Source organism: Laccaria bicolor, genomic scaffold (assembly GCF_000143565.1).
Source record: "Laccaria bicolor S238N-H82 LACBIscaffold_33 genomic scaffold, whole genome shotgun sequence".
Lineage (NCBI taxonomy): Eukaryota > Fungi > Basidiomycota > Agaricomycetes > Agaricales > Hydnangiaceae > Laccaria > Laccaria bicolor.
This window is the reverse complement of record NW_001889904.1, coordinates 363,616-378,816: the sequence shown is the minus strand read 5'-3', so window position 1 is coordinate 378,816 and position 15,201 is coordinate 363,616. Positions and strand designations below refer to the sequence as shown.

General features: G+C 42.2%; 2 protein-coding genes across 2 annotated transcripts; both read right to left on the bottom strand.

The window, feature by feature from the left end:
- Positions 1–5,979: 5,979 nt before the first annotated feature.
- LACBIDRAFT_331383 (uncharacterized protein) lies at positions 5,980–6,973 on the bottom strand (the record flags this gene model as incomplete). Its single annotated transcript, XM_001885701.1, has 5 exons — positions 5,980–6,384; positions 6,485–6,531; positions 6,733–6,870; positions 6,898–6,902; positions 6,957–6,973. 5 exons carry the CDS (start codon positions 6,971–6,973, stop codon positions 5,980–5,982), a joined length of 612 nt encoding a protein of 203 aa, XP_001885736.1.
- Positions 6,974–10,725: 3,752 nt separating this feature from the next.
- On the bottom strand, positions 10,726–11,376 carry LACBIDRAFT_307074 (uncharacterized protein; the record flags this gene model as incomplete). The annotated part of the gene is made up of 4 exons (XM_001885700.1): positions 10,726–10,775; positions 10,831–10,994; positions 11,043–11,161; positions 11,215–11,376. The coding sequence occupies 4 exons, from the start codon at positions 11,374–11,376 to the stop codon at positions 10,726–10,728; spliced, it is 495 nt and encodes a 164-aa protein (XP_001885735.1).
- Between the last annotated feature and the right edge of the window lie 3,825 nt (positions 11,377–15,201).

The window sequence follows — 15,201 nt, the reverse complement described above, 5'->3', positions numbered from 1 at the left end:
CGAGACTGGCTGGGCAAATCCAATCCTGCTTTGTATTCATCGTCGCTAACGGTGCTACGCCCGACATGTCACATGTGGTTCAAAGCGCGATCTTCTTTATCTTCTGTCAATTTGTTCTAATGATCTCCCGGTGCTAAAGTATGCCACTAGCTAGGGAATCCTGCCTCCTCCCCGTCATGGAACTCACAATTCAGAGTCCAGACCGAAGCTGTCATTGATAAAGCCCAGAGTCATCGTGTGCTTCATTGTAAGTATTGCTTTCTCGCAGGCTGAAGCTCGATCCCAGGTTGTAGGTTCTACGTTTACAACATGGGAATGCCGTGGGTTTGCGACGGATCTTCTTCATGGTACTTCGAGGTTCCGATGATGACCCAAATCCAGAGTCTTGCTTCATCACATCGATCCTACCCGTAACACTTCAGGCAGCGATGAATATGAAGGGCCACATATGTGTAAACATAGGCACTAAAAACTACAGAATAGACTAAAACCAGTGTTCCCCTGACATATTTGCTCTCAATTTCTAAGTTTGGTGATGGAATTGTACATCCATCATATGCATAGAATTTGCTGAACTTCCTGGGCCAAGACTTTAGTGTCTTCTAAATACAATAAAAAAAGGGATCAGATCCAAAAAATGAATGAATAAATATGATCTAAATTCATATTTAGAATTTGCTGAACTTCCTGGGCCAAGATTTTAGCATATTCTAAATATGAATTCAGATCATATTTATTTGTTCATTTTTTGGATCTTTTAATTTTGTTTTGTGCATATGATTGATGTACAATTCCATCACCAAACTTAGAAATTGAGAGTAAATATATCAGGACAACAGAGATTCCAGTGTATCCCACAGTTTTGAGAGCATATGTTTACACATACAGTCATCCACCTGCTAATGATACACCCAAAATGAGAAATTAGCTTCAACAGATTTGAGCACAACTTTTCTCTACAAAAACTACATGAAAATCTCAGATAAATTCCCTTCTATCACCATACCAAATTTCAGAATGTTTGACCCACATTTCACAAAGACAAATTAAGATTATGGGTGTATCCTTGAGGGGTGTGACTGTATTTGGCTATTTCCGAAAAACAGTCCATTTTGTATGCTCCACAGCTTTGCCAATTCTGCCTCAATTGCATCCAAATTATGTATGGTAGTAGATATGAGTTTGTACTACTTGTCACCACTTGTTTCGTAAAAATCAGTCTAGTATTGAGTGAGATATTGGCTAGTCAAAAGTGTATCAAATGGGGGTGGCATATCATTAAGGGGCGGATGACTGTATGTAGCCCTACATATTTGTTGCTGTCTCAAGTGTAAGTAGGAAGTCTGGTTCCTATGCATATTGTTGACGTCTATGTAGGATAGTGTTGCCGCAGCTTGGCTAGCCGAGAGCTGGTTGATGTAAGCCAGCTAAATTTCCTCAAGTGGCTCAGCTCAGTGTTTAGCTGACTCAAAGCTGGCTCAAGCCAGCACATAATTTTTAAAGTGATGTGACTATAAATCTGGGTAAATTAGATGCTGTCTACCTGATAGATACACAATGTAATGTATATTTCAAGCATAGAACTATAGTAGAAACTCTAGGGTTTTGAAAATAAATAGAAATTCACAAAAAATAGGTGAGGATGTGAGATAGCATAGAAATAGGAACACATATGGATGTCATCTCTTCAGCTCCTTCAAATTCCCCCCCCTCCCCAAAACCAGAAAATGTGGAATATCTTGAGAGCGCAGACACACACACCTCTCATCTATTCAGGACCTTCAAGCAACACTATAGTAGATTGTAAACAAGCCTTAGATCATAAGAAACGATGGAAATTTGATTGACCTAGGGTACTTGCCTAGTGTTCACAGGTCCAGTCTACAGGACTGAAGATATACATAGGACCGAACTGGACTGAACCATGGTCCAGTCTTTTTCCAGTTGCAGTTGCCCACATTTGTGGTCAGTCCAGTTGCCAGTTGCCATGTTTTTGTAAATATTTAAAAACTGAAAAAGACTGGTTTAGACCGGTTGCAACCAGTCTTTCCTCCCATCACGTATTGTACCTTACTCGCACACATTTTTACCTAATTTTTGGCCCTTCAATCATCAAAAGTGGTCATGAATTGGTTGAGATATGGCCAAAAACATTTTTATATGCAATTTGAATGTATATCCTTTCCGTTTTTGCCATATCTCAGTCAAATCTTTACAGAATTGCTTAAATTTTTAATCAGTCTATGGAGATTTAAGATATCTATCTATGTATGCTATGTATGTAAGGTAATATTTAGTTTCTGTGGTACAATAAATTTTACAACAAAAGACCAGTTGCAACCAGTCTGGACCAGTTTTTTGTGTGTTATGGACTGATTAGGACTGGTCTAAAAGAGTCTGGTTGTGGTCCCTTAATATCTGGATTGGTATGGACTGGTTGTGGTTGCCAGTTGCCTTGTTTTGAGGTAAAAAAACCAGACTAGACTGGACTTTAAAACACTATACTTGCCCCACAAAACAGAAAATGTAACATATCTTCAGAACACAGACATGCAAACCTCTTGTCTCTTTAGAACCTTCAAATGACACTAGAATATGTTGTAAACGAGCCCTCAACAATAAAGAAAGGTGAAGAACTGACCAAGATAGAGGTTAACCCTGCAAAACCAAAAAATGTGAAATATCTTCAGACCACAGACACACGAATCAGCATTGGCATTGACAGCATGAATGACAATGTTTTTGATAAAGACGACACCTGTGCAGACATGGTAACAAGTTTTCCAGTAGGTTCTGCTTGGGTGGATATTGGTTGAATGGGGTGTGGATGAACACATGGCAACACAACGGCTTCTTCTCCCCACTCTGCAACTTCTATCCCCTCAGTGGCCTGCTCCTCAAATGCCACCACCTTTGCATCATCTTTTGAATTCCCTTGTTGGCTGGTGACATGGTCTTGCCATGTCCTTGTGTGTGTCGTGGTTGTCGTCTTGCAGTGGTGTCCAAAGAAATGATGACAATTGATGTTCATCGTCTGGGTCCCATGTCACTAACAGCAAACTGGCATGTTTGGTGTGAAAAGCAAAACTTGAAGGAGGGGTCGTGCTAGCTTACCTGGGCTGGGCATGTCCTTGTCACCATCAGATAAAGTGGCACATCTGTTGATGTGCCACCTCATCATCGTCGCCTCGTGTTGATCCAATTTGTAGGGTATTTTATTGCCTGGGGAGCTTTTTGTAGTTAGTTTTGTATTTTTATGGGGGCATGCCATTTTAAATTAATGAAATATTCTACATGTAAGTAAGAACAAGTATATATGAGGGGTGGGGCGGTGTGGGGGGTAACTAATACAAGGGGGTGTAGCTATGGCATAGATATGGCAAGATGGGAGGAGGGGAATGGAGAAGGAAAGGAAAAGAGAGATGAAAAGGCACTTTAGGACAGGCTTAGATGAGAACCTGCCCTAAATTGTAACCTGCCCTAAAGTGCCTTGTATATATAGCACTTCAGCTTCTTTCATCTCTCTTTTGTCTTCCCTGTCCATTCTTCCATCTTGGCCCCCCATATGTAGTTATACCCACATGTCCTTGTACTTAATGACCTGTCGTGCATAGTGTTTAAAGGTTCAGTTCAGTCCGGTTTTTTGCCCCGAAAACGCGCAACCGTGGACCGCAACCGGTCCAGGACCAACCCAGATATTGAGGGAACCGAACCGAACCACCTAGGACCGGTCTTTTGCGGTCCATGATACCGGTTCAGACCGATCCAGACCGGTTTTTTTGCGTATAATTTATTATACCAATATAAACCATTTGTATCTCAACCATTATTACTCTGAAAAATAAACGGGTTATATAAAATAGTAAAGCATATAAATACCCGTCATTCTACCAATTTTCAAGAGATTTAATGAAGATTTGACATAGCTATGACTGAAACTGAATTACATCTCATAGAGACTCGGGTAAAATATGGATTTGGTTATATCTTTCTCAATTCTTAACCGTTTTTGATGAAACAAAAACCCAATAAAAGGCAATAAACGTGGTTACAAGGCTATGTAACGCACGTGACCGTTTAACTGGTTGCAACCGATTAAAACCGGTCTTTGAACGGTTTTAAAATATTTTCGAAATGAGGCAACTGGCAACCGGACCAACCCCAAATTGGGGCAACTGCAACCGAAAAGAAGACCAGTCCATGGTCCGGTTCAGTTCGGTCCACCGGTTTTTTGCGGTCCTATGGACTGAACCTTTAAACACTAGTAGTGCACTTACTGAATACATAATTAGTTGATTAGGATAAAGTTATAGTTGTCTTTGTGTTAATAGGTTACTTAGGTTCATTTACAGTATATTCTACTACTAGTTGAATAATATGTACATACAAAAGCCAATTTTATTTGTTATGAATGAGCTAGCATGTCAAAATCCTGGCTCTAGCCAGCTCAAGCAGCAGCCAAGCCAGATCCATCAGCTTGGCTCAGCTCAGCTGTGGCTTGAACCAGCTAAAAGCCGAAGCTGGGGCAACACAAATGTAGGATCCACATGTAAGTTTTGATTCTAAACCCTCTGCTGCCTGCCTTGAATTTCATTGAAAGTTGATTTAGAGATACAGGCAACAGCCTGACCACCAGCAGGGTGATTTGAGGTGACTCATGTTCTTCAAGTTCATGAGTTGCAACGACGTATACAAGTAGTTTGATTTTGATTTTTTCTTCTTCTTCGTCTGACCACCCACCATCTATAGTGGTGGGCATGGGTCTTGCATGCTGAGGTGTCTCTAGTGATGTGCAAGGGTTTGCAAACCCTTAGGGGTACAAGGGTAAGGGTAGGGAGGGTAAGGGTAGAGGTTAGGATTTTCTGACCCTCAAAAAACCCCAACCCTTGACAAGGGTTGGGGGTTTTTGTGAGGGTAAGTCAAGGGTGGTCAACAGATTATGTAATAGATCATGTGAGCCGCATGAGCGGTGTTTGCCAGGAACGTTACATACATCAACAACAAACAAACACTTTTCTTTCTCAACTACCACTATCCACATTGACGACCACCCGTAACCATGACCAACAACCCCACCTTCTGCAACCACCGCCGTTCAACGTTCTGAACCACCATCGCACACGTCGACAACAACGACAACATGGCAACGCCACGTCAGCAGCCCAACGGCTGACGGCGACCTGGCACGTCAACGGACGTGCCACGTCGTCCAGACGGTGACGACGCAATCGTCGTCACTGCCCACATTAGTTCAGGTGCGCAATGTGATCCCTCCCCCGCACCCTTTCCTTTCTTCACACAACAAACAGGTGCCACGTCAGTGACGTGACAACCGACAACGACCGAACCACACTTTAACCACCGCCACCTTCCCCAACCGTGGTTCGACGCCCTGAACCACCACTACACATGCCAACAACAACAACAACGAGGCGACACCACATCACCAGCCGAATGGATGACAGGTGACGGTGATGACCTGGCATGTCAATGAGCGCCCAACACCATGAAAAGTGACGAATGCCCAGCACCACCACTCGAGCCCAGGTGAGTCGTTACAACCCCGTCATCTCACTCCTTCCTTTGACATTGAATCCAGGTGCTACATCGCTGTTAGCAACGTGGCAACCAAACGACGAACAACGGCCAATTCATCGTTCGTCGTTGTCATCCATCTTATGACCCACTGGTGAGCACCCCTGTCCCAACCCACGTCTCTAACATGTCCCCCACAGATTACATGACACAATGATGACACCGCGCTGCAACGACGACACGACGACAATGACAGTGGACGGTCGAACGACCGACACAACGACATCTGATGACACGACAAAAAGAGGGGGGCGTCACCTTGACTTATGTACTGATTGATTAGACTACGTAGTGTACATTATACTTGACCCTAACGTTCACCCGTTGTGGGTTTTCGACCCCCCAAACCCTGTACAAACCCCTACCCCCACCCCTGAAATACCCTTACCCATGGAAAGGGTACGGGTTTGCATCGGGTAAGGGTAAAGGTAGGTGTGAAAACACCCGCGGGTTACCCGTGCTCATCACTAGGTGTCTCCTCAAAGTGTAAGTATGTTCTATGCTCTGAGCCTCTCCTGCATTGGTCAAAACTTGATTTACAGTCGTTTGCATAATGCCTTGCACAACATATCTTTCAAAACATATTTGGTCCTGTTTGAACAGGATCTGAAATGTCACACTCAACCCATTTTTGGATGCCTTGAGCTGCCTCAAAATGTAGTTGATGGTGTGAAGGCTGCAGCCAGCAAGGTCTATCATACCTTGTGGATGCCTCCCCTCATTGTGCAAAGCCAGGATGTACTCATGCACACCTTCTGAGATGCGGGGTCCTGGATGTGTTGCAATTTTCTACCATTACATCATTATGGCAATAATGTACTATGGAACTACAAACCCCTTTGTGGGAACATTGTGTCACTGTCAAGGCCTCAATATTGGTAATACTGACTACCTCACATCCTTGTTGCATCATGGCCAAAGGCCCAAAGATGCCCACTGTAAGCCAAGTATAGCAGCAGGACTCACACACAGGCATGCAGCAAGTGTGATGAAAATCATGCTACCCAACACAACCAAACAGATTTTTGGAAAATTTGTTGTGCAAAGCATTATGCAAATGACTGTAAGAACAACAGGTCTGTGCTATGCCATTCATCTGCAAAGGCATTTTTTCCCAGTAGCAAGGCCCTTTCTCACGAGACTTGGAGAGGGCTGGCCAAACTCTGGGACTCCTGTAGCAGCCTTGTTTCTCCATAGACCACCCAAATCTCATGAGCTCTCTGGTAGTTCCCAAATAGTTCCTGTAGATTTCTACTGGAAAGTAGAAATCAACCACTACAGCACAGGTCAGTAGCTGCTTACCTCTTCTAATTAATCAGTTGAAATCTCACTGCTGACTCCCAAAGATCTCACAAGCACACCCATTGTCAATGATCATGGTGTCTGTGTGCTGAAGGTGGAATATTTTGGACAAACAGGCATATCATTTGGAAGATATAAAATATCAGTCAGTGCCATCTTCTTCTGTCTCCAATCTCCCCTTTTTTGCACAGCTCCCCCATTGTTCACCAGTTGCTCCCTTGATACAGGGTTTCCTCAATGTAAGCTATCTAGTACTAACAATCCCCTTTCCCTCTTTCATAGAATGTTCTATCTTGGCCTGCTACAACTGGGTGGACATTGGTGGTGTGCATTTTGTTCCTCGCAAAGTTAGTTCTTGACTACCTGTTGCCATTATTAGTTGATACAAGGGTTCAGTACTAATTGCTTGTTCATACACATGATACTTTGGTCTACTAGTATTCTTGATAGTTTCATGTACTTATTGGTACTGGTTACATACTTACTATCAAATATTATTCACAATTTTTGATTTTTTTGAACTGGTCCCAAGAATCTGAAGGTTGTCTTCAGGCTTGCATCAATTTGGAAAAAATTAAACATTCTTGTTTGATCAAAGATCTTGGAGATCTGACTATGAAGTGCTACAGCTGCTATGGTGCTAGAGCTGACTGGATTAATTATCAAGAAGAGGAAGGGCAAAAAAATACCACAAGGAGGAATTGAACTCAGCACATCAGGCAAAATGAAAGAAACAAGGGTAAATTCCATTAGACTAAATATCTGCATAGAAAGAGGGTAGTGGTCCACCATGGACAGAATTTTTGAATTTTTGATTCTTTTTGAAATTGGTTCCAGACATGGCACAATAGCCTAGATAAGACTCAACATTACCTCCTCTCATCACCCCCACCACTTGCAATATTGGTGGAATCAGAAGTGGTTGAAGGAGAAGCATTGTAAAGGGCTGTGCACCCCTTGCACTTCAGTTTGCATGAATGTGTATGAATCAGCTTGGGGTGATTATTGGGATAAGATATGTACCATTGGCATTTAATCTTCCTAGTTGGAAGGAGTTGGGATTGCTCAGAGAAACTAGTTTTGGTGAATGAAAGCACTCCTGTGGACTTTCTTTGGAAGGGTAAATTGATGATATTTTTCTGGACAGTAGACTACTTTTTCTTCATTCTCGTTGCTTTCATCCTTGTTTGCTCTTTACTTAAGTACTAGTAGCATGTTTCGTGTGTTTTTAAATCAAGTCTTGCAAGGACTGAGGTCCCTTCAACATCTGCAAAACGACTATGGACTACAGGTGTCTACATAGCATCAGGTAGCTTTGGAGCCCTGGAGCAATGTACCCCTCTATCACAGTGCACCATAGGAAGGTGTGTTCCTCAGAAGTGCTCCTGAGTAATATTAGACTCATAGTGCTGTCCCTCTTCTGAAAATATTCATGCAAGCTGTTGGTTATCTCTATTTACTTTTTGTTGAACAATGGGTAGAGAGAAGTACCTGCTCAAGCACAACCAGCTATGGGTTTCTGGGGGTAAGGGTAAGGGTTTGGCCAAAGGTAGGGGTTACCCATGAAATCCCTAGTACTGGCTGAAAATGCAAGTTCTGGATGCAAGAAACAGAATTCTTGGAGTGGAACTTGAAGTACAGGAGAGCAAAGTATAAAATGTAAAAAGAAATTATCATTCAATAGGGATGTTCAAAGCTGGGCACAGCTTGCAGATGCAGCTCACAGCACACATAAGAATTAGCTTATATAAGGTAGATTTCGGAGTCCGCGCAGTGTGCATGTCATGCCTGATTCAAATCATTAATCTATGATAAGTTGGGCACCTTTCTTGTTAATTATCCTTGCTATGCCTTTGAAACCACTGAGGAAAGACCTCATAGACTCTTTCTTACTATCTATGGCAACTTGAGACATTTTTTCACCACCCAAAAACCTTGAAGAATACACTCTGAACCTCCAAAAAGATCTTGAAATCATTGCTCTGCTCGAGGAAACTCATTATCTTAATGAGTGCCCTCCTGTCCTGAAATGTGGTAACATAGATCTGGCATGGGAGTTCTCTCAAGATCCTGCCCACTATCACCACTTCATCAACATGCTTCATGTTACACCTCTTGTCTTCCTCACAATTCTTGATCTTATTGAGGATCATGACATCTTCAAGAATGACACAAACCTTGGGCAAACACCTGTTGAGCAGCAGTTAGCTGTTACCCTTTTCTGAATGGGAAGGTACAGCAATGGTGCCAGTGTTGAAGATATCACTCATGCTGCTGCGTGTTCTGAAGGTTCTGTTGTAAACTACACAGATCGCTGCTTTGAAGCAATCCTCTCCCTCCAGAGCCAGTTTATCTGAAAGCTGACACCAGCTGAGAAGGAGGCTGAAAAAGAATGGATGGATAACTATCTGGGTTTCCGAGGATTGTGGAGAGATGGTTGGGTTATGTATGATGGTACAATTGTGGTTCTCTATTGCAAACCAGGAAAGAATGGGGATGTGTACTACATGTGGAAAGCAAACTATGGTCTTAATGTCCAAGTAAGTGTTTATCTAGCTAGTAGAGTTTGATATAACCTTTCTTCTTGATTGGGAACACACCCTCAAACCTTTGAATCATTGATTTTACCCATGGCATGACTGGCTCTGCCCATGATGCAACTGCCTTTGAGCATACTACAGCTGCTATACATCCTGATTGGTTCTTTGAGGGAGAAGAATTTGTGCATGGGCAGACTCAGCCTATGCAGTCAATTCCTGAACAATCCCAGTCCATAAAAAGCCAGCATCTCTCAAACCAATGAATGCCTTGTTTGACAAGGTAGTTGCAGGCCTTTGTGTTCGCCCTGAGCATTGCATTGGTGCTCTCAAGGGTTGCTTTCAGTGTTTGTGTGGCCTTTGAGTCCATATCAACTCCAATAACAACCACTACAAAGCCTGTAAATGGATTTCAGTTGTGATTATCCTTCATAACATTGTTATCAATGTTGATGGAAGCCAATCTGCAGCATATTTTCTGAATTTCCATGGTTTTAACAAGGAGGAGGAAGATACTGGTATTCAACAAGAGGATGGCAGAGTAGATATTAATGATAACAATGCGAAATGTAGGCAGTTAGTCAAGGAATTATGGGTATCACAACATGAGTAACATAGAAATTGTAGATGAGAAAAGAAACCATCATTTCACTGGTCTTCAGAGCCAGAGGAGATTTCCTCCCAGTCTGGGCTAAACTCCTGAACAACCTTCTTCTGATGTTTCACAGGGCAAGGGGAACTGTCATTCTCGATAGCCTTGATCTTCTCCTGAGCTTGTTCAATGGTCAACAAGCCCATCTTTACCTCATCAATAATCTGCTTACACAGCTCAAGGTTGATACAGCTTCAATTTTGAACCTTCTGGGCTGCAAGGTTCTCCCTACAAATGGGTAAGAAAAGATGATGACAAAGCAAAAATAAAATACTTTTGAATTTCCATTAGAGTATCCACAAGCAAACATTTCTGCAGGAGCTTTGAGATGGCTTTGCGAGCATTTTTGATGGTGTCACAGTAGACAGAAGATGGCTTTGGGCCACGCTGAGGCCTTGATGTCTCCGGTACCAGGTTTGGTTGTTGATTGGCATTCACCAAACCTCCCCCATCATTCCCAAATGACCACTCTTGCTGTGGTGCCACTGTAGCAACAGGGTCTAGCAACTAGGGGCCAATGTTACTGTTATCATCAGTATGACTGTTGTTGTTGTCCAGTGGCTGGTACCAGATTGTCTTTGAACCCTGTAGACCAAGAGCTGTGGTGATGACGATTGGAGTGATGTTTGGATGGGAGGCCTAGATGTGGTGAAGGGTGGGGAAGAAGGGGAAATCTGCTTCGATTTCCTCTAGAAAATCAATAAATTAGGTGAATGGTCAAATTACAAGAAGATAGAGATGCACTCCATATGTTGACAGCATGCAGAGGGGTCTCAATGCAAGGACCATCACCCATGATGTAGAAGGACAGTGTTTCTTCACTACCCTGTGAGCCATCCTCATTTTTCTGAACACCTTCACCAGTCTGACAGAGCCACTTTGCGTGTTTCTTGTATACATTCTTAAGGCTGAAACTGGAGGTGTGAGCAGACCAACACATGAAATAAAGTCCTTACCTCTCAAGCTTGCTCTTGATACGGTTGTGAACTGTGTTGGGATTAAGAGAAAACAGTTCCAGGAGGACAGCTTTGGCAATCCTGGCATACACAGCAACTTTTGTTTCACCACTTGTATTCTGTGAACAAGCCATGTTAGACAGCCACAAGATGAAGGTATGCAAAAACTCACCTTGGCCACATCCTTTTTCCCATAAAGAACACGATAATTTTCGCTCTTCTCAATCTCAGCCAGAAGGGTCCAGACGGTGGCAGAATTATTTGCTGACCAGTTTATTTTGGGAATGCAGGGTTTCTCAGCCTTGTCGGCCCTGGAAGTGGCAGCACACGTCATGATAGCCAATAGATAGGGATAGCAACAGGTAAAGGAGTGTGTGGGAGCACTGTCATACAAGAAAAAAGATGAAGGAGTCACAGCAGACTATGAAAACAATGTTATATAAGCTAATTCTTATGTGTGCTGTGAGCTGCGCCCAGCTTTGAACACCCCTAATAGCATATCAAGACATGAGTACAAGATAGAATACCAGTGAAATGGTAAATAATTGAGAGTGATGTATGGAATCACTGTGGTAGCTAAATTAAGTACTAGTTCCTGCAAAGCCATCATCAAGATCTTTCTTTTTATGAAATAAATGTGCTATTTTGTATTTAAATTTTGAAACTCTCTTTACAAGTTTGGAAAAAAGCTGGACTGAGGATAAAAGCATCAGAGAGGCTTCAAACAACAATCACCAAAATACATACTTTTGTACTTGGAAGAACTGCTTGAAATAGATGCTTTAAAACAACCTGTGTGTAAGCAGTCCCTAGAATGCACAAAGGACCACCTAAGCCAAAAGGCAGAATAACTGAGAAGTTATAGTCTCAGCCAGTGCATCCTATATATGATACAGTATGGGAACTGTAGTAATCATGCCATGATTACACTGTGTTGGATGCAATTTTTCTTCAACAGGAACTTTGCTGCCTGCATCAAGAACTTGAATCTCCTGGGCTTCTTGGACATTGGCCACAGTTGTAATTGTATGCAGAAATTCTGCTTCAGGAACTCTTCTCTTCAATTTATGACCTTGGGTCTCCAGTTTCTCTGCTTCTGTGTATTTTCCCAAGTTTTGATATGTTGTTGCTAGATTTTCCATGACTATGATTGTGCCTGGATATTCCAATCCAAAGATTCTGGTCATTGCATTCAGAACTTGAATCTCCAGTGTTTCTGACTCTGTATATTTTCCCAGGTGTTTGTATGTTACTGCTAGATTTCCCATGGCTCTGATTGTGTCTGGGTGTTCCACTCCAAGAATTCTGTTTGTTGCATCCAGAACTTGGATCTTCAGCTTCTCTGCCTCTGTGAATTTTCCCAGGTGTTTATACATCACTGCTAGATTTGCCATGGCATAGATTGTGTCTGGGTGTTTCACACCAAAAATTCTGTTCCTTGCATCAAGAACTTGGATCTGCAGCTTCTCAGCCTCTGTAAAATTTCCCATGTGTGCATATGTTGCTGCCAGATTTCCCATTGCTTGGATTGTTTCTGGGTGTTCTACTCCAAGAATTCTGTTTCTTGCATCCAGAACTTGGATATCTAGTTTTTCTGCCTCTGTGTATTTTTCCAGATATCGATATGTTGTTGCTAGGTTTCCCATAGCTATAGTTGTGCCTGGATGTTCCACTCCAAAGATTCTGGTCATTCCATTCAAAACTTGGATGTCCAGCTTCTCTGCCTCTGTGTATTTTCCAAGGTGTTTATATGTTGTTGCTAGATTTTCCATAGCTATGATTGTTTCTGGATGTTCCACTCCAAGCATTCTGGTCATTGCATTGAAAACTTGAACCTCCAGCTTCTCTGCCTCTGTGTATTTTCCCAGGTATTTATATGTTGCTGCTAGATTTCCCATGGCATGGATTGTGTCTAGGTTTTCCACTCCAAGAATTCTGGTCCTTGCATCCAGAACTTTGAGATCCAGCTTCTCTGCCTCTGTGTATTTTCCCAGATGCCGATATGACATTGCTATATTTCCCATGGCATGGATTGTTTCTGGATGTTCCACCCCAAGAATTCTGTTCCTTGTCTCTACAACTTCATTTGCCAAGGTTTCTGCCTCCTTGAAATATCCTTGTTCCTGAAACATCATCCCAAACTTGGCATAAGCATCATCCAAGTAACTGACACTGTTCTGGTTACTTTCTGACCTGGAATGCTCCATGTTTGCTCTCACATGTATTACCAATGCTTTTCTGAATTCATATGGCTGGTTTTCAACCACTCCTAGTGAACAAGCCAAAGTAATATATGCTGTTAAGCAACATTTATTGCTCTCATTTAAAAGTAACCTGTCCCTGCCCCAGGCATGAACCAGTGGATGCATTGCATACACACAATCAGATGGGCCTTTCTTGATCAAGGAGAATGACAGTAATGTTCAAAGTCCCTCTCTAAAAAGAAAGTTATCCCAAGTTCCTCTTTTGTTTAGAGGAAGTAGTCTCAGATCCAGTATAGCACTAGCAAGGGGCAATTCAGGGTTAGAGGTTTTTTGATCTTTTTGAAGAGCAGCAGAAGAAAATAATTCCTCAGTAATTCCCTCATGATGAAAGAAAGAAAATAATTCCAGAATGAGCATTGCACTGTTGGCTGCATTAGCCTTATGAGAATCATCAGATTTAGCTCTTTGCTGAATTTCTTGGTATGATAGTTCCCAAGTTCCATAGACACTTTTGTTATACTTAGAAGCCCCAGTAAATTCAGAATGGGATAATAATGTTTTTCAATGATCTGAATACTTTGCAAGATAGTCTCCAATAGTGGTGGCCCCAGATGCAATGTAAGCACCAGCCTGATCAAGAGCAAGAGGAAGGCAGAAAAGCTCCTTCACAATGTTAGAAGCTTCAGTTTGTGCCTCCATTAAAAATGGATCCAGGCAACTGGCTTTTAGAAGTAATTTAATAGCATCATCCTCTTCCATCTCAGTTACTTCAAGAGAATTCTCAGGTGAAGTCAAATTCCTCATGGTGGAGTTGCAATTAGTTATCAGAATGTTTCCCCCCCTTCCAGGTGGAAAGTAAGCCCAGCTCAGATGGTGATAGAACATCAGCATTGTCAAAGACCATCATATAATTCTCTTTCAGTAGGCCAATCCAGTGAGGAGCAGATTCAGGTGAGCCATCTAGTCCACTAGACTGAGCTGCAGGAAGATTACAGATACCCTTGAGTCCCTGTGTGATGGTGCCAACTGAGGAAGCATCAATCCAAAAAACAGAAGAGAAACTGGAGGCAATTAAAATTTTTGAAATGAGGGTTGGATCTGCCTCTTTGGTAGTACTCACCAGTCAGACATTTCCTCAATGAACTTCAAGCAAATCTGAGTCTTTCCAATACCCCCCATACCATGTAGCAAGAAGAACTTTCTCTTCTGGGCTGAGTCATTTGTGTTGGAAAAATGCCTCTTGAGTTTGACAATGACTTCTGTCTGCCCTGTGAACCAATTGCTCAAATTTGGCATAAGGGGAACGACCCCACCAGACATCGTCCTACTGCCATAATAGATGTTGTGGATGTCCATCTGCCCAATCCACGCTATTAGTTTAGTTCATTGAAACACTTACATGATAACCAGTGTACTCACAGTGTTAGCAGTATTGAATGTGCTGTTACTACTACTAGTAGTGGTGTTGCACAATCCTTGGTAAGTGTGATGACCAGTGACATGCCGTGACATAGCGTCACAGGGCCAATTTCTTGAGACATGGACTTTGTACCTTCCACAACACCAATTCAATATATTTTTTGCACTGGGTTTGAGGGAATGATGTGATTGAATCCACTGAGAGAGTTTTCCATGTAGAAAATTTATTTATTGCTCCAAAAATGCGAAATCAGCTTGTTTTCCCTGCCAAATTTGGCACTCTGGAGAGATTGGACTATAGCTTTCCAACCACAACACGTATGAGCATGGTTTGTAGGAGGATATTACTTAGAATTTGAATTCTAATCGATCTACGGATTCAGAATTTTTATTTGTGGCCCCTATGTCGAGATCACCCCTAAGAATGGGCACTTTAACATAGTTATGAGGTAGTAATTAAAATTCTGGACCTGTAGGATTGAAGCCACATATTAATCGGTTATTTAGTCTCTGCAATTCTAAGCCAAAATCCTATC